The sequence below is a fragment of the Heterodontus francisci genome, unplaced genomic scaffold, assembly GCF_036365525.1.
Source record: "Heterodontus francisci isolate sHetFra1 unplaced genomic scaffold, sHetFra1.hap1 HAP1_SCAFFOLD_593, whole genome shotgun sequence".
NCBI classification, from domain to species: Eukaryota; Metazoa; Chordata; class Chondrichthyes; order Heterodontiformes; family Heterodontidae; genus Heterodontus; species Heterodontus francisci.
The window spans coordinates 251569-271409 of NW_027141628.1; the positions used below are offsets into that span (position 1 = coordinate 251569).

Genomic DNA, 19841 nt, shown 5'->3' on the forward strand with positions numbered 1-19841 from the left:
TCCAAATACACCACATCCACTGGTTCTCCCTTATCTATTCTACTAGTTACATCCTCAAATAACTCCAGTAGATTTGTTAAGCACGATTTCCCTTTTGTAAACCCATGCTGACCTTGTCCAATCCCGTTTATGCTTTCCAGGTGTTCTGCTATCACCTTCTTCATAATAGACTCCAGCATTTTCCCCACTACTGATGGAAGGCTAACTGGTCTGTAATTCCCTGTTTTTTCTCTCCCTCCCTTTTTAAATAACGGGGTTACATTTGCCACCCTCCAATCTGTAGGAACTGCTCCAGAGTCTATCGAATTTTGGAAGCTGACCACCAATGTATCCACTATTTCCAGGGCCACTTCCTTTAGTACTCTGGGATGTAGATTATCAGGCCCTGGGGATTTGTCAGCCTTTAACCCCATTAATTTCCCTCGCACTATTTTTCTACTAATACTGATTTCCTTCAGTTCCTCCCTCTCATTGGACCCTTGGTTCCCTAACATTTCTGGGAGGTTATTTGTGTCCTCCTTTGTGAAGACAGAACCAAAGTATGTGTTTAATTAAAAGCAAAATACTGCAGATGCTGGAAATCTGAAATAAAAACAAGAAATGCTGGAACCACTCAGCAGGTCTGGCAGCATCTGTGGAAAGAGAAGCAGAGTTAACGTTTCAGGTCAGTGACCCTTCTTCGGAACTGACAAATATTAGAAAAGTCACAGGTTATAAGCAAGTGAGGTGGGGGTGGGGCAAGAGATAACAAAGGAGAAGGTGCAGATTGGACCAGGCCACATAGCTGACCAAAAGGTCACGGAGCAAAGGCAAACAATATGTTAATGGTGTGTTGAAAGACAAAGCATTAGTACAGATTAGGTGTGAATACACTGAATATTGAACAGCAGCAAGTGCAAACCTGAAAAAAAACAGTGGGTAAGCAAACTGAACAAACTAAGATGAAATGAAATAAATGCAAAAAAAAAAGGATTGTAAAAAATGTAAAAAAGAATGCAAAAAAAAAAAGGAAGAAAAAAAATCACTAAAAATGAAAGTAAAATGGGGGGCTGTCATGCTCTGAAATTATTGAACTCAATGTTCAGTCCGGCAGGCTGTAGTGTTCCTAATCGGTAGATGAGATGCTGTTCCTCGAGCTTGCGTTGATGTTCACTGGAACACTGCAGCAATCCCAGGACAGAGATGTGAGCATGAGAGCAGGGGGGAGTGTTGAAATGGCAAGCAACCGGAAGCTCAGGGTCCTGCTTGTGGACTAAGCAGAGGTGTTCCGCAAAGCGGTCACCCAGTCTGCGCTTGGTCTCCCCAATGTAGAGGAGACCACATTGTGAGCAGCGAATACAGTATACTACATTGAAAGAAGTACAAGTAAATCGCTGCTTCACCTGAAAGGAGTGTTTGGGGCCTGGGATAGTGAGGAGAGAGGAGGTAAATGGGCAGGTATTACACCTCCTGCGATTGCAGGGGAAGGTGCCATGGGACGGGGACGAGGTGGTGGTATTATATGTGTTTAATTATTCTGCCATTTCTTCGTTCCCCATTCGAATTTCCCCCATTTCTGACTTTGCCCAATCCAGCCAGGCTTGTTTCTCTGCCCAGAGGCACATCCAGGATCCAACCCAGTGACTGCGCAGGGGCGGGACCACATCAGCGCTGGGGGCGGGACCACATCAGCGCTGGGGGCGGGGCCACATCAGCGCTGGGGGCGGGGCCACATCAGCGCTGGGGGCGGGGCCACATCAGCGCTGGGGGCGGGACCACATCAGCGCTGGGGGCGGGACCACATCAGCGCTGGGGGCGGGACCACATCAGCGCTGGGGGCGGGGCCACATCAGCGCTGGGGGCGGGGCCACATCAGCGCTGGGGGCGGGACCACATCAGCGCTGGGGGCGGGACCACATCAGCGCTGGGGGCGGGGCCACATCAGCGCTGGGGGCGGGGCCACATCAGCGCTGGGGGCGGGACCACATCAGCGCTGGGGGCGGGACCACATCAGCGCTGGGGGCGGGACCACATCAGCGCTGGGGGCGGGGCCACATCAGCGCTGGGGGCGGGGCCACATCAGCGCTGGGGGCGTGACCACATCAGCGCTGGGGGCGGGGCCACATCAGCGCTGGGGGCGGGGCCACATCAGCGCTAGGGGCGGGACCAGAGGACAGTGGGCGGGGCCACATCAGGGCTCACCCCTTGTGCATGTGGCCGGATAAGAAGGTGCAGTCGCAGGTTGATGACGTCATTGCACGGCGCCGGTTTCTTCTGAAGGGGTGATGGAAGCGGGAGCGGAGAGTAGTCTTGATGTCGGGCTGGATCCCGCGGCTTGCCGGAATCCGAAGCCCCAACCCAGCGCCGTCTGCCTTATCGTGCTCGGCATGGCGGGCTCGGGGAAAACCACCTTCGTGCAGGTATGGCGCGGTCGGGCAGCGGGCGGTCGGGACCCGCCATGAATCATTGAATGGTTACAGCAGAGGAGAAGGCCAAAAGTAAAAGCAGAAAATGCTGGAAGTTCTCAGTCAGTCCGGCACCTTGTTTAGTTTATTTATTTTATTTAGAGATACAGCACTGAAACAGGCCCTTCAGCCCACTGAGTCTGTGCTGACCATCAACCACCCATTTATACTAATCCCATATTCTCTACCACCTACCTACACTAGGAGCAATTTATAATGGCCAATTTACCTATCAACCTTTGGCTGTGGGAGGAAACCGGAGCACCCGGCAAAAACCCACGGGGTCACAGGGAGAACTTGCAAACTCCGCACAGGCAGTACCCAGAATTGAACCCGGATCCCTGGAGCTGCGGGGCTAACCACTGTGCCGCCCATGTAGAGAGAGAGTTTGAGATCTGTCACCTTTCATCAATTTGAAGAGCCTGACGAAGGCTGAACCGTTAACTCTGTTTCTCTCTCTCCACAGAGGCTGCCAGATCTGCTGAGTATTTCAGATTTACAGCATCAGCAATACTTTGTTTTTATTCTCATATATCTTCTCTGCACCATCTAAAGCCTTCATATGCTTCCTGAGGTGTTGTGCCCAGAATTGGACAGACTATTCCAGATTAGGCCAAACCAGTGTTTTAAATGGGTTCACTGCAACTTACTTGCTTTTGTACTCTGCCTTGATTTATAAAGCCCGTTGGGTTTGGATCGGGTAGCAGGCCTTTACTCCCCTGTGGCACTTTGACTAGGTGTGGCATCACCCTCACGGTTCCTCTGCCTACTAGAGGTCGCTTTGTTTCTGCAGGTTCCTGTAATGCTGTTAGCATCCCTGGTGGGGTACTTCTAATGTCTGTATTTACATAGGAGGATGTGGGGTCTAACTTTTCAAATTTATCGTGGTTAGCTGACCAGACAGTAGGAGTTTTCATCTGGCATCCTCCTGTACTTCTGTTAACTTGCCCTCTTGGTCGCCTTTTCCCCTTCCCTTTCTAACGTTTTGCCAGCCTTGTGCCTGCCTGACCCCTTTTGTTCTCGGTGCGGTTCCCCGACAGTTCACCAGCCCTCGGCAAGAGGGTTCTCCTAACATCGGCACAGGACTAAGGGGTGTAGGTTTCACTGTAGGTTAGGGTTTCCCCTCAACCTCTCACACGTGGCAATTCCTGCAATACTCCTGCACATCTTTGTGGAGTTTTGGCCAGTCAAACCGTTGTCTTATGCGGGCTTTGGTCTTTTGTACACCAGCATAGAAACATTGAAAATAGGAGCAGGAGGAGGCCCCCCACCCCCCACCACTATCCGGCTCGCTGGGGTGGTGTAAAATTCTGGCCAAAGGTTCGGAGGAAAAATGATAGCTGAACAATCGGCTACTTTCAAAGAAACATAGAAAATAGGAGCAGGAGTAGGCCATTCGGCCCTTCGAGCCTGCTCCTCCGTTCATTATGATCATGGCTGATCATCCGACTCAGTAACCTGTTCCTGCTTCCCCCCCATATCCTTTGATCCCTTTTGCCCCAAGAGCTGTATCTAACTTCTTGAAAACATGCACTGTTTTGGCCTCAGCTGCTTTCTGTGGTAGTGAATTCCACAGGCTCACCACTCTCTGGATGAAGAAATTTCACCTCCCCTCAGTCCTGCGAGGTTTACCCCATATCCTTAGAATATGACCCCTGGTTCTGCACTCCCCCCACCATCGGGAACATCCTTCCTGCATCTACCCTGTCAAGTCCTGTTAGAACTTTATAGGTTTCTATGAGATCCCCCCTCACTCTTCTGAACTCCAGTGAATATAATCCTAACCGACTCAATCTCTCCTCATACGTCAGTCCTGCCATCTCAGGAATCAGTCTGGTGAACCGTCATTGCCTCTATAGCAAGAACATCCTTCCTCAGATAAGGAGACACAGTATTCCAGGTGTGGCCTCACCAAGGCCCTGTATAATTGAAGCAAGACATCCCTGCTCCTGTACTCAAATCCTCTCGCTATGAAGGCCAATATACCATTTGCCTTTTTTACTACCTGTTGCACCTGCATGCTTACCTTACTGGTGTACGAGAACACCCAGGCCTCGCTGCATAGTCCTCTCTCTCAGTTTATAGCTGTTCAGATAATGTGCTTTCCTGTTTTTGCTACCAAAGTGATAACTTCACATTTATTCACATGATACGACATCTGCCATGCATTAGCCCACTCACTCAACTTGTCCAAATCACCCTGAAGCCTCTCTCCTCCTCACAACTTGCCCTCCCACCCAGTTTTGTGTCATCTGAAAATTTGGAGATATTACATTTCGTTCCCTCAACTAAATCATTAATGTATATTGTGAATAGCTGGGGTCCGAGCACCGATCCCTGCGGTACCCCACTAGTCATTCCTGCCATTCGGAAAAAGACTTTTGTTTATTCCTACTCTTTGTTTCCTGTCGGCCAACCAATTTTCCATCCATTGCAATACACTACCCCCAATCCCATGCGCATTAATTTTACACGCTCATCTCTTTTGTGGGACTTTGTCGAAAGCCTTCTGAAAGTCCAGATCAACCACATCCACTGGCTCCCCCTCATCAACTCTTCTAGTTACATCCTCAAAGAATTCTAGTAGATTTGTCAAGCTTGATTTCCCATTCGTAGATACCTGTCACGAAATGTTGAACAGGGTGGGTCCCATTTCTTTTGGTGGGGTAGGAATATGGGATTAATGTAGGATTAGTATAAATGGGTGGTTGATGGTCAGCACAGACTTGGTGGACCGAAGGGCCTGTTTCAGTGCTGTATCTCTGAACAAGAAATAAATAAAACATCCATGCTGAATCTGCCTGATTCTACCACTGTTCTCCAAGTGCTCTGCTATAAAATCTTTGATAATGGACTGTAGAATTTTCCCCACTACCGCCGTCAGGCTGACTGCTTTCTCTCTACCTCCCTTTTTAAATAGTGGGGTTACATTAGCTACCCTCCAATCTGTAGGAACTGTTCCACAGTCCATAGGATCTTGGAAGATGACCACCAATGCATCCACTATTTCTGGGGTCACGTCCTTAAATACTCTGGGATGCAGACCATCAGGCCCTGGGGATTTATCGGCCTTCAATCCCATCAATTTCCCCAACACCATTTCTCTACTAACACTGATTTCCTTCAGTTCTTCCCTCTCACTAAACCCTGTGTTCCCCAACATTTCTGGTATGATATTTATGTCCTCCTTTGTGAAGACAGAACCAAAGTATGCCATTTCTTTGATCCCCATAATAAATTCCCCTGTTTCTGACTGTCAGGGACCTACATTTGTCTTCACCAATCTTTTTCTCCTCATACCTATAGAAACTTTTACAGTCAGTTTTTATGTTCCCCGCAAGCTTACTGTCATACTCCCCTTAATCCCTTGGTCCTCCTTTGGGTGGCGCAGTGGTTAGCACCACAGCCTCACCACTCCAGCAACCCGGGTTCAATTCTGGGTACTGCCTGTGTGGAGTTTGCAAGTTCTCCCTGTGTCTGCGTGGGTTTCCTCCGGGTGCTCCGGTTTCCTCCCACATGCCAAAGACTTGCAGGTTGATAGGTAAATTGGCCATTATAAATTGTCCTTAGTATAGGTAGGTGGTAGGGAAATATAGTGACGGGTGGGGATGTGGTAGGAATATGGAATTAGTGTAGGATTAGTATAAATGGATGGTTGATGGTCGGCAAAGACTCGGTGGGCCGAAGGGCCTGTTTCAGTGCTGTATCTCTAACTAACTAACTCCTTTGCTGAATTCTAAACTGCTCCCAATCCTCAGGTCTGTTGCTTTTCCTGGAAAATTTATATGCCTCTACCTTGGTTCTAATGCTATCTCTAATTTCCCTTTTAAGCCATGGTTGGCTACCTTTCCCGTTTTACTTTGGCGCCAGACAAGAATAAACAATTGTTGCAGTTCATCCATGCGCTCTTTGAATGTTTGCCATTGCCTATCCACTGTCATCTCTTTAAGTAACATTTCCCAATCCATCATAGCCAACTCTCACCTCATACCTTTGTAGTTTCTTTTATTAAGATTCAGGATTCTGAGACTAGGGTCAACTACTTTACTCTCCATCTTGATGAAGAACTCTTATCATATTATGGTTGCTCATCCCCAAGGGGTCTCGCTCAACTATATTGTCAAATATTCCTCTCTCATAACACAATATCTAGTCTAGGATGGCCTGTTCTCTCGTTGGTTCCTGAACGTATTGGTCCAGAAAACCATCCCATGTACAGTCCATGAATTCCTCCTCTACTGTATTGTGATTAATTTGATTTGCCCAATCTATATGCAGATTAAGGTCACCCATAATTACAGATGTTCCTTTATCACCTGCGTCTCTAATTTCCTGTTTAATGCCATTCCCAACATCACCACTACAGTTTGGGGGTCTATATACAACTCCCACTAATGTTTTTTGCTCCTTGGTGTTTTTCAGCTCTACCCATACAGATTCCACATAGTCAGAGCTAATATCTTTCCTCACTGTTGCGTTAATCTCCTCTTTAACCAGCAATGCAACTCCACCGCCTTTTACATTTTTTCTGTCCTTCCTAAATATTGAATACCCCTCGATGTTCATTTCCCATCCCTGGTCACCTTGCAGCCATGTCTCCATAGTCCCGACTATATCATACCCGTTTACATCCATTTGCGCGATTAATTCATCCACTTTATTGCGAACGCTCTGTGTTAAGGCACAAAGCCTTACGACTTGTCTTTTTAACATTACCTGTCCCCTTCCCACTGTTTTTCACTGTGGCCCTGTTTGATTCCTTGATTTCTCTGCCTATCACTTATTCCCCTTACTGTCTTTTATTCTTGTCTTTAATCCTCCTCCTCTGAATCTTTGCAAAGGTTCCCATCCCCCTGCCATTTTAGTTTAAACCCTCCCCAACCACTCCAGCAAATACTTCCCCTCGGACATCAGTCCTGGTCCTGTCTAGGTGTAACCCTGTCCAGTTTGTACTGGTCCCACCTCCCCCAGAACTGGTCCCAATGCCCCAGGAATCTAAAACCCTCCCCCTCACACCATCTCTTCAGCCACGTATTCATCCGATATATCCTGCTATTTCTCCTCTGACGAGCACGTGGCACTGGTAGTAATCCTGAGATCACTACCTTTGAGGTCCTACTTTTCAACTTACTTCCTAACTCCCTATATTCTGCTTTTAGGACTTCATCCTTTTTTTACCTATGTCGTTTGTACCAATGTGTACCACGATCACTGGCTGTTCACCCTCCCCTTTCAGAATGTCCTCTGAGACATCCTTGATCCTAGCACCAGGGAGGCAACATACCATCCTGGAATCTCTCTTGCGGCCACAGAAAAGCCTATCTATTCCCCTTACAATTGAATCCCCTATAACTATTGCATTCCCACACTTTTTACTCCTCCCCTGTGCAGCAGAGCCAACCGCAGTGCAATGAATTGGGTTGTTGCTGCTTTCCCCTGAGAGGCCATTCCCCCCAACAGTATCCAAAGCAGTATATCTGTTTTGCAGGGGAATAGCCACAGGAGATTCCTGCACTGCCTGCCTAGTCCTCTTGCTTTGCCTGGTGGTCACTCATTCCCCTCCTGCCTGTGGGGACTGAGCCTGTGGTGTGACCACCTCTCTGTACGTGCTATCCACGATACTCTCCACCTCGCGGATGCTCCATCGTGTCCCCAGCTGCCGCTCCAGCTCCGAAACCCGGGCTTCCAGGAGCTGCAGCTGGAGACACTTCCTGCACACATGCTGGTCTCGGGCACTGGAATTGTTCCCGGCTTCCCACATAGAGCACGAGGAGCACACCATGGCTTTGAGCTCTCCTGCTATGACTTAACCCTTTAAATTAAAGCTTTTGGAAGATGCTTAATATCAAATAATTATCAGTTACTCTAGGGCCCTCCTTCACTGGTCCTCGTTACTACAGAACTCCTTAAAAAAACACTACTTGCGAGATATGAAAATAAACTGTAGACCTTTCTTATCTTAGTTACTAAGCCAGTTATTTAGAGCTATTCCCTAACTGCAGTTACTCACCAACCAATCACCTTGCAGCTTTCCTGTGATGCCACTGTTTTTCTCAAACACTCCGGCGTGCCTGGACCGTGTCTGTGTTTATCCTCTCCTCGGTCGGTGATTCTGCCTGCAGGTCTGCTCCACTGCGCTCAGCTCCCGGAAGGTAAGTAACCAGGCCGCGATCCTTGGCCTCTATTTATCCTCTCCTCGGTCGGTCATTCTCCCCGCAGGTCCGCTCGGCTCCCGGAAGGTAAGTGTGCACAGCCACTGTAGTCTTGTCGGCCCTTCTTAATAGTTCTTTCCGGTACCTCTGCGGCACCACTAACTGGTGAACTGCTGCCCATTCCTTGCTCCCAGGTCTGTGAGGAGAATTTCATTTCCTCATCATTACCTCATTCTTTAAGCAGTAGCAAGCAGGGACTCCCTCTGCTTCAATTTCAGATTGGGCAGCCTATGCTGACTCTTGCAACACTGGGCCGGCTCGCTGAGCCTCAGCTAGGAAAAATTTATTTAATTCATTCCCTGGGTCTTCTAACTTTCCAAAGAAAGTCTCAGATAGACAGACCTCATCGTCCTCTGCCTGCAGTGCTAACTCAGTCTTCTTTCAGGGAACTAGTTTGATCATGGCCTGATTCATTACACATTCAGGGAAACTGCAGGAGACTCTCTCCTGCCACTGCCCTGTCTCTCTGACCTCCTGTGGTCTTTCTTTCATGACTGGGGGGGATTACCACCTTCACTCCCGCCAGATCATTACCTAGGAGCAGGTCAACGCTGTCCACAGGCAAACTAGGGACAATCCCTACAGTCACCGGTCCTGAAACTAGGTCGCACTCCAGGTGCACCCAGTTTACAGGTACAGGGATACACTCCTCCAGTTTCATTCACCACCATTCTGGTGTTCACTGCACTCTGGGGGAAAGGTCAGGCCTTTTCCCAGTGGCCCGTGTCCCTGAGAATTACTATGGGCTTGCTTGCCCCACTCGAGTATGGGGTTACTCTCCCTTCAAACACAAAACCCTGATGACCTTCAGGAATCCTATTATCTTTTCCTACACTTGCAGTAGTAAACTCTTGGGTCACAGTCTTACTGCAGTTGAAGCTACAGCTACAGTTGTGCTCCTGATTTTTGGCTTGAGGAGGGCCCCTTGTGTCTCCTGCTTTTCTTTCTCTCCCAGGACTGCTTGGGCTCCTATCCCCTTTTCGCCCTTTGTCCTTTTCGGATATGTGGAGGTGAATAGGAAAATTTCTCCCCGGGAAACCGACTTATAAATTAAAGCAAACTCATCAGCCAGAACGGCCGCTTGCCAGGCTCCCTGAACCTGCTGCTCCTGTACATGTGTCTTTATGGAGAGCGGGAGAGAGTGTTTAAATTCCTCTAACAGAATTACTTCTGAGTTTCTCATAGCGGAGCTGTACTTTAAGAGCCCTCAGCCACTGGTCAAAAGCCAGTTACTTACTTTCAAAGTTTGATTAGCTTGCCTCTTGAGAGTTCTAAACTTTTGGCAATAGGCTTCGGGTACTAATTCATATGCCCCGAGCATAGCATTTTTTGTCAGTTCATAATTTGATGATCTCTCATCTGGCAACAGGGAATAAAACTCATGGGCTCTTCCAGTTAGCTTCCTTTGTCATAAGAGGCCAGGTCTCAGCTGGCCGTTTTAGCTGCCTTGCCGGTTTCTTAAAAGATACAAAAACGCTTCCAAATCTTTCCCATTGAATTTTGGGATTAGCTGAGATAGTTTTAATAATTCTGTACCCAGCCCTGAATTACGCTCCTCCATATTGGCCATGCTTTCACTGGGGTTGCTCTGTCGCCCCTTAGCTAACTCGGGCCGCTTCAGTGCTCTCTACTGAGTTGGTAGATGCAGTATAATGTGGATAAATGTGAGGTTATCCACTTTGGTAGCAAAAACAGGAAGACAGATTATTATCTGAACGGCTATAAACTGAGAGAGGGGAATATGCAACAAGACTTGGGTGTTCTCGTACACAAGTCGCTGCAGGTAAGCATGCAAGTGCAACAGGCGGTAAAAAAGGCAAATGGTATGCTGGCCTTCATAGCGAGAGGATTCAAGTACAGGAGCAGGGATGTCTTGCTGCAATTATACAGAGCCTTGGTGAGGCCACACCTGGAATATTGTGTGCAGTTTTGGTCTCCTTATCTGAGATAATCTGCCTTCCTGTTTTTGCTACCAAAGTGGATAACCTCACATTTATCCACATTATACTGCATCTGCCATGCATTAGCCCACTCGCTCAACTTGTCCAAATCACCCTGAAGCCTCTCTGCATCCTCCTCACAACTCAACCTCCCACCCAGTTTTGTGTCATCTGCAAATTTGGAGATATTACATTTAGTTCCCTCATCTATGTCATTAATGTATACTGTGAATAGCTGGGGTCCTAGCACCGATCCCAGTGGTACCCCACTAGTCACTGCCTGCCATTCAGAAAAAGACCCATTTATCCCTACTCTTTGTTTCCTGTCTGCCAACCAATTTTCTATCCAACGCAATACACTACCCCCAATCCCATGCGCTTTAATTTTACCCGCTAATCTCTTTTGTGGGATTTTGTCAAAAGTCTTCTGAAAGTCCAAATAAACCACATCCACTGGCTGTCCCTCATCAACTCTACTAGTTACATCCTCGAAGAATTCTGGTAGATTTGTCAAGCATGATTTCCCTTTCGTAAATCCATGCTGACTCTGTCCGATTCTACCACTGTTCTCAAAGTGCTCTGCTATAAAATCTTTGATAATGGGCTCTCGAATTTTCCCCACTACTGACGTCAGGTTGACTGGTCTATAATTCCCTGCTTTCTCTCTACCTCCCTTTTTAAATAGTGGGGTTACATTAGCTACCCTCCAATCTGTAGGAACTGTTCCAGAGTCTATAGAATCTTGGAAGATAACCACCAATGCATCCACTATTTCTAGGGCCACTTCCTTAAGTACTCTGGGATGTAGATTATCAGGCCCTGGGGATTTATCGGCTTTCAATCCCATCAATTTCCCCAACACCATTTCTCTACTAATACTGATTACCTTCAGTTCTTCTCTCTCACTAAGCCCTGCGTTCCCCAACATTTCTGGTATGATATTTGTGTCCTCCTTTGTGAAGACAGAACCAAAGAATGCATTTAGTTGGTCAGCCATTTCTTTATTCCCCATAATAAATTCCCCTGTTTCTGACTGTAAGGGACCTACATTTGTCTTCACCAATCTTTTTCTCTTCTCATACCTATAGAAACTTTTACAGTCAGTTTTTATGTTCCCCGCAAGCTTGTCTCTATTTTCCCCTTCTTAATCAATCCCTTGGTCCTTTGCTGAATTCTAAACTGCTCCCAATCCTCAGGTCTGTTGTTTTTTCTGGCAAATTTATATGCCTCTTCCTTGGATCTAATGCTATCTCTAATTTGCCTTGTAAGCCATAGTTTGGCTACCTTTCCAATTGTTGCAGTTCATCCATGCACTCTTTAAATGTTTGCCATTGCCTATCCACTGTCATCCCTTTAAGTAACGTTTCCCAATCCGTCATAGCCAACTCGCGCCTCATACCTTCGTAGCTTCCTTTACGAAGATCCTAGTCTCAGAATCAACTACGTCACTCTCCACCTTGATGAAGACTTCTAACATATTATGGTCGCTCATCCCCAAGGGGTGTCTCAGCACTAGATTGTCAACTATTTCCCTCTCATTACACCGTCTATATGCAGATTAAAGTCACCCATAATTACAGATGTTCCTTTATCACATGTGTCTCTAATCTCATGTTTAACGCTATTCCCAACATCACCAGTGGGGCTGTGTCTAGGGCTTTAGATGAAAGAGGAAAGGGGTCAGGTGAAGGGAGATTTAGGAATCTAAAGGGAAAGGTTGAGGCAAATAGGGCAGTGCAGCACTTAAAGACAAGCAAAGCCGGACAGGAAGGGACAGAGTGTTTAATGGTAATAGTGCACCAGCAAATAAGGTCCATGCAAAGGATAATAGGTTAAAAAAAATTAAAGGCTCTTTATGTGAATGGACAAAGCAGTCGTGATTGGTGCACTAGTGGCACAACTAGCTTTTTCTAATCTCCATGATGGGATATGGTTACAAGGTGTCCAAAGTTGGAAAATAAATATTCCAGGGTACACAACAGAGTATTTCTTAAATGGTAAGAGGTTGGGAAGTATTGATGTCCAAAGGAACCTGGGTGTAAAGACCTGTTACCTGACACGAACCCGATGGGACCCCACGACGTGTTGGGGTCGGGTCGGGCCCACCTGCTGGATCCGGCTTTTGGGTCGGGCCGTGCTGGACGCACACAGTAAGTGCTCTGCTGGTAAGTATTGAAATTAGAAAAACTTACCTGAGCTGGGAGTCCGGGACGAAACTGAGTCTGCGCAGTGAGCGAGTGACGTCACTGTGACATCATCACGCATGCGCTGCAGCTTCCTGGAGGTTCGGAGTCCGAAGGTAAATAAGGGGATGGTCGGCTTGGGGTCAGGCTCGGGGCAAAATCAGAGGGACTCTGGTCGGGCTCAGGTCCACTGTGGTTCGCTTGGGTCGGGTTCTTTTTCCCGACCTGAGCAGGCCTTTACCTGAGTGTCCTTGTTCATGAGTCACTAAAAGTGAACGTGCAGGTACAGCAAGCAAGTAGGAAGGCAAATGGTATGTAGTCCTTCATCACAAGAGGCTTTGCATACAGGAATAAAAATGTCTTGCTGCAATTATATCGAGCCTTGTTAAGACTGCACCTGGAATATTGTCTGGAGTTTTGGTCTCCTTATTTAAGGAAGATATACTTGCCATAGGGGGAGTGCAATGGAGGTTCACCAGACTAATTCCTGGGGTGGTGGTATTTGTTTTATGAGGAGAGATTGAGGAAACTGGGCCTGTATTCTCTAGAGTTTTGAAGATTGAGAGGTGATCTCACTGAACTTTACAAAATTCTTATATGGCATAACAGGGTGGATGCAGATAGGATGGTTCCCCTGGCTGGTGAGTCTGGAACCAGGGGCAGGCTATTTAAGACTGAGATGAGGAGGAATTTCTTCACTCAGAGGGTGGTGAATCTTTGGAATTCTCTACCCCAGAGGGCTGTGGAAGCTCAATCATTGAGCATGTTCAAGACAGAAAGCGATAAGATTTCTCAATGCTAATGACATCTCGGTCTTTGGGGATAGCGCGGGAAAGTGATATTGAGGTAGATGATCAGCCATGATCTAATTGAATGGCAGAGTCTGCTCGATGGGCTGAATGGCCTACTCCTCCTATGTTCCTAACATTTCGAAAAGACAGATAGAATGGAAAAGGAGAAGTATCCCTGATAATAAATGATGGCATAAGATCAGTAGTGAGAAAGGATTTTGGCTCAGATGATCAGGAAGTAAAATCAATATGGGTGAGATTAGGAATAACGAGAGTCAGAAAATGTTGCTGGGAATAGTTTGTAGGCCCCCTAACAGTGATTATACTGTTGGACAGAATATTAAGCAAGGAATAATTGGAGTTTGTAACAAAGACAATGTAATAATATTGTTTGACTTTAATCTTCATATATAATGGACAGATCAAAGTGGCAAAGGTATTTTGGAAGAATGCTTTCGTAACAGTTTTCTGAAATAATATATTGTGGAACCAACTAGGGATAAAACTATTTTGGGTCTACTATTGTGTAATGAGACACAGTTAATTAGTAATCTCAGTAAAAGATTCTCTGGGGGGGAAAGGTGATCACAATGCAGTTGAATTTCATATTAAGTTTGAGTGAGACATAATAAAAAATTTATAAACAAAGCCAATTACATAGCTGAGGGGAGAGCTGGCTAAGGTTATTTGGGTAAAGATACTAAAAGGTATGGCAGTAAATAAACAAATCATTTAAAGAAATCATAAAGAAATGTTCAACAAAAGTACATTCCTTTAAAAAAAACTACAAAATCTCAGCCAGAAAGATCCATCTATGGCTTACTAAGGAAGTTAAAGACAGTGTCATGACCAGGTGAGAAACGTGTCTAGGGGTCCCTTTCAGCCTTCACCTGGTCTTACTGTAACAGGGTTTTATTTTTTAAACAGTGTTTTGAGTTCCCCCTTGGTGAATCCTTATTCACTGCTTTCCAATTATTAGGTAAAGAAATGAGCACAAACAGGCTTTCTTAGATTTAATGAAGAAAAGTGAAATTTATTAAAACTTAAACTTTAACTCGAATTCGGTATGCGATACATACCTGCAGATCGGGACAGAAAAGAGCAGAATAAAATAAAGTGGAGAAGTTTGAGGCAATAATCTGAAGAGTTTCTTGTTACTGTGCTTTGAGCTCACTGTAGAGTCCTTTTGTCGATGGTTCTTGCTTGTAGGTAATTCTTGGTTTTCGTTGGGGCCCCATATTCTTCTTAAACCTTGTTCACTAGGAGACTTTTCTCTCTTGGGGTTCGTGTGTCTTCAATTGGTTTCCAAAGCTGGTGCAAAAGAGATGAGAGCAGACAGGAGAGAGATGTTCTCAATCTAGGAGGCAGGAGCTTTCTGTGTTCAAATTCTCTATAGCCAATTTAAACTCTCCGTTCAAAACTCTGCAATAGCCAGTTAGTCATGTGCCTAATCTGGTCTGACTACGTCTTCTGTGTATTGGGAGCAGGGACTGGTTCCTTTGTTCCAACACTGTCTGCTAGTATGCAAAAATGTCCTTTGGACTAGGGGCCTGGCAATTCCTTGTAATAGGCCCTCTTTTCTTCCCAGCAACAATTTGAAGTTTAATATCCATGTGGCGAAATTAATGTGCTTCATTCTTGCCTGGTGGGGGCCTGCATGACACCTCCACACCCAGGGGAGTGAAATGCGATTTTGAAATAAAAGACACATTTCATTCAAAGGTTTTAGAGAAATAAAACCCATGCATTTCTTTCATTCATTTCCATTCATTCATAAATCGTAAAGCCTATTAAAATTGTCTTTTCTGGGTGCCAGTGCTGCTTTAATTTCCCCTTTTTGGCAACCCAGTAACCATGTGGTTCTTTGGGGAAGCTTTTCTTCAGTTTGTCCATTGCTATGACTGCCTAGTGTTCCTGTTGAGGTCATATTTTGTCCAAGAGAGGTAGTAGTGGGCAGTCCATCCTGAACTCTTTGTGCTTTGCTGAGTCATGCAAAGGCTTTTGACTTCAGGGGACGGGTGGTTCCCTTTTTCTCTGATTGTGGGGGAGGATTCTTTGTTAATTTCCCCTTTGTTCTCTGGGACACTCCTACCTGTAGGTATTTGTGCAGACTTGACTGCACTGTCCTGTGGCACTTCAACTAGGTGTGGCATCACCTCACCGTTTCTGTGCACCCTAGAGGTCTCTCTTTGTCTCTGCAGGTTCTTGTAAATGCTGTTAGCAACTCTGGTGGGGTGCTTCTAGAGTCTGCATTTACATAGCAGGATGTGGAGTTTAACCTATAAAATCTTTCGGGTTTGGCTGACCAGATAGTAGGGGTGTTCATCCAGGATTCCTCCTGGACTTGCTTTAACCTGCCCTCATGGTCACTTTTTCCCCTTCTCTTTCTAAACCTTTGCCAGCCATGTGCCTGCCTATCCCCTTTTGTTCTCGGCGGGGGTCCCTTACAGTTCACCCCTCAGCTGTAGGGTCCTCCTAATACTGGTACAGGACGTGGGGAGCAGGTTGGGTTTTCCCCTCAAGCTGGCACATGTAGCAACTCCTGCAGTACTCCAACACATCCTTGTGGAGTTTTGGTCAGTCAAACTACTGTCTTATTCGGGCTTTGGTCTTTCATATACCGGCATGTACAGCCACTGCAGTCTTGTAGGCTTTTCTTAATATTTCTCCCTGGTACCTCTGCGGCACCACTAAGTGGTGAACTACTGCCCACTCCTTGCTCTCGGGTCTGTGAGGGGAACTCCATTTCCTCATCAGTACATTGTTCTTTAAACAGTAACAATCAGGGATTCCTCTGCTTCACTTTCAGACTTAACACCCTGTGCATGTATGCATAAGAACATAAGAAATAGGAGCAGGAGTAGGGAATTCATCTCCTCGACCCTGTTCCGCCATTCAATACGATTATGGTTGATCTCATCTCCTCCTCAACTGCGCTTTCCTGCCCGTTCTCCATAACCCTTTAACCCTTTACTAATTAAAAATCTATCTATCTCAAATTTACTTAATGTCCCAGCATCCACTGCACTCTGGGGTAGTGAATTCCACAGACTCATGACCCTTTGAGAGAAGTAATTTCTCCTCATCTCTGTTTTAAATGTGCTACCCTTATCCTAAAACTCTGACCTCTCGTTCTAGATTACCCCACAAGAGGAAACATCCTCTTTACGTCTCCTTTGTCAATCCCCTTAATCATCTCATATACCTCAATTAGATTTCCTCTCATTCTTCTAACCTCTAGAGAATAAAGGCCTAAACTGCTCAATCTCCCTTCATAAGACAAGTCCCTCATCTCTGGAATCAATCTAGTGAACCGCCTCTGAACTGCCTGCAATGCATCTACATCCCTCCTCAAGTAAGGGAACCAAAACTGTACGCAATACTCCAGGTGCGGTCTCACTAATGCCTTGTACAGTTGCAGCAACACTTCCCTATTTTTATACTCTATTCCTTTAGCAATAAATGCCAAAATTCCATTTGCCTTCCTTATTACCTGCTGCACCTGCATACTAGTTTTCTGCGATTCATGCACGAGGACATTGTGATCCCTCTGCACCAAAGCACTCTGAAGTTTTTCTCCATTTAGATAATAATTTGCCTTTCTATTCTTCCGACCAAAATGGATAACCTCACACTTATCCACGTTAAAATCCATCTGCCAAATTTTGGCCCATTCACCTAACCTATCCATATCCGTTTGTAAATTTCTTATTTCTTTATTGCAACTTACTATCTCACTTATTTTAGTGTCATCTGCAAATTTGGCTATAGTACCTTCTATCCCTACGTCCAAGTCATTAATATAGATTGTAAATAGTTGGGGCCCGAGGACCGAACCCTGTGGCACCCCACTAGTTACATCTTGCCAACCAGAAAAGGACCCATTTATCCCGACTCTCTGTTTTCTGTTGGTTAGCCAATCCTCTATCCAAGCTAATAAATTGTCCCTAACCCCATGTGATCCTACCGTGTATATTAACCTTTTGTGCGGCACCTTATCAAATGCCTTCTGGAAGTCCAGATATACTACATCTACAGGATCCCCATTATCCACTTTACTTGTTACATCTTCGAAGAACTCTAGCAAATTAGTCAAAAAGATTTACCCTTCATAAAACCACGCTGACTCTGATGGATTGCGTTTTGACTTTCTAAATGTCCTGTTATTACTTGCTTAATAATGGATTCTAACAATTTCCCAACGATAGATGTTAAACTAACTGGTCTACAGTTTCCTACTTTCTGCCTCCCTCCCTTTTTTGAATAAGGGCATTATATTAGCATTTTTCCGATCCACTGAAACCTTTCCCGCATCCAGGGAAATTTGACCTTCAGGAGCGGAGAGCAGTCAGACCTGTGTTGAAACGCTGAGAACCGGGAGTGGATAAATCCAGCGTGAGGCTCAGGGCCTTCACTTACCTTCAGGAGTGGAGAGCAGTGGGACCTCTTCCAGCGGGCCGGAGTTTTGAAAAAAGAAAAAAAAAGCCAACAGTGACAACACAGGAAAGCTGCAAGGTGATTGGTTGGTGAGTCACTGCTGTTAGGGAATAGCTCCAAATAGAACATAGCACAGTACAGGCCCTTCAGCCCACGATGTTGTGCCGAACCTTTAACCTACTCTAAGATCAAACTACCTACATACCCTTCATTCTACTATCATCCATGTACCTATCCAAGAGTCGCTTAAATGCCCCGAATGTATCTGCTTCTACTACCACCGCTGGCAGCGCATTCCACGCACCTTCCACTCTCTGTGTAAAGAACCTACCTCTGACATCTCCCCAAAACCTTCCTCCAATCACCTTAAAATTATGCCCCCTGGTGATAGCCCTTTCCACCCTGGGAAAAAGTCTCTGACTATCCACTCTATCTATGCCTCTCATCATCTTGTACCCCTCTATCAAGTCACCTCTCATCCTTCTTCGCTCCAATGAGAAAAGCCCTAGCTCCCTCAATCTTTCTTCTTAGGACATGCCCTCCAGTCCAGGCAGCATCATGGTAAATCTCCTCTGCATCCTCTCTAAAGCTTCCACTTCCTTCCAATAATGAGGTGACCAGAACTGAACACAATATTCCAAGTGTGGTCGAACCAGGGCTTTATAGAGCTGCAGCATAACCTCACGGCTCTTAAACTCAATCCCCCTGTTAATGAAAGCCAACACACCATGCGCCTTCTTAACAACCCTATCAACTTGGGTGGCAACTTTGAGCGATCTATGGACATGGACCCCAAGATCCCTCTGTTCCTCCACACTACCAAGAATCCTGTCTTTTAAGCCTGTATTCCGCATTCAAATTCGACCTTCCAAAATGAATCACTTCACACTTTTCCAGGTTGAACTCCATCTGCCACTTCTCAGCCCAGCTCTGCATCCTGTCAATGTCCCGTTGCAACCTACAACAGCCTTCCACACTATCCACAACTCCAGCAACCTTCGTGTCATCGGCAAACTTGCTAACCCAGCCTTCCACTTCCTCATCCAAGTCATTTATAAAAATCACAAAGAGCAGAGGTCTCCAATCATCCGGTACTACTCCAGTGGACAGTGAAGACGCAAAGATCATCGCCAAAGGCGCAGCAATCTCTTCCCTCGCTTCCCGTAATATCCTTGGGTATATCCCGTCTGGCCCCGGGGACATATCTGTCCTCATATCATTCAAAATTGCCAGCACATCCTCCCTCTTAACCTCAACCTGTTCGAGCATATCAGCCTGTTCCACGCTGTCCTCACAAACGACCAGGTTCCTCTCACGAGTGAATACTGAAGCAAAGTATTCATTTAGGACCACCCCTACCTCCTCCGACTCCAGGCACAAGTTCCCTCCACTATCCCTGATCAGCCCTACCCTCACTCTGGCCATCCTCTTGTTCCTCACATAAGTGTAGAACGCCTTGGGATTTTCCTTAATCCTACCCCCCAAGACTTTTTCATGTCCCCTTCTAGCTCTCCTAAGTCCATTCTTCAGTTCCTTCCTGGCTACCTTGTAACCCTCTAGAGCCCTGTCTGATCCTTGCTTCCTCAACCTTAAGTAAGCTTCCTTCTTCCTCTTGACTAGCTGTTCCACATCTCTTGTCATCCAAGGTTCCTTTACCCTACCATCCCTTCCCTGCCTCATCGGGACAAACCTATCCAGCAGTCGCAGCAAGTGCTCCCTAAACAACCTCCACATTTCTGTCGTGCATTTCCCTGAGAACATCTGTTCCAATTTATGCTCCCCAGTTCCTGCCTAATAGCATTGTAATTCCCCCTCCCCCAATTAAACATTTTCC

The 19841-nt window shown here is 46.1% G+C and overlaps 1 protein-coding gene across 2 annotated transcripts in view; it reads left to right on the forward strand.

Moving 5' to 3' along the window:
* Positions 1–2234: 2234 nt before the first annotated feature.
* The window catches only part of gpn1 (GPN-loop GTPase 1), a 137581-nt gene continuing 119974 nt past the window's right edge, over positions 2235–19841 (forward strand). For both annotated transcript variants that reach the window (XM_068027571.1, XM_068027572.1), the window contains exon 1: positions 2235–2399. In XM_068027571.1, the coding sequence (XP_067883672.1) occupies positions 2265–2399 (135 nt within the window). In that variant the 5' untranslated portion in view covers positions 2235–2264. The remainder of the gene's footprint in view (positions 2400–19841) is intronic.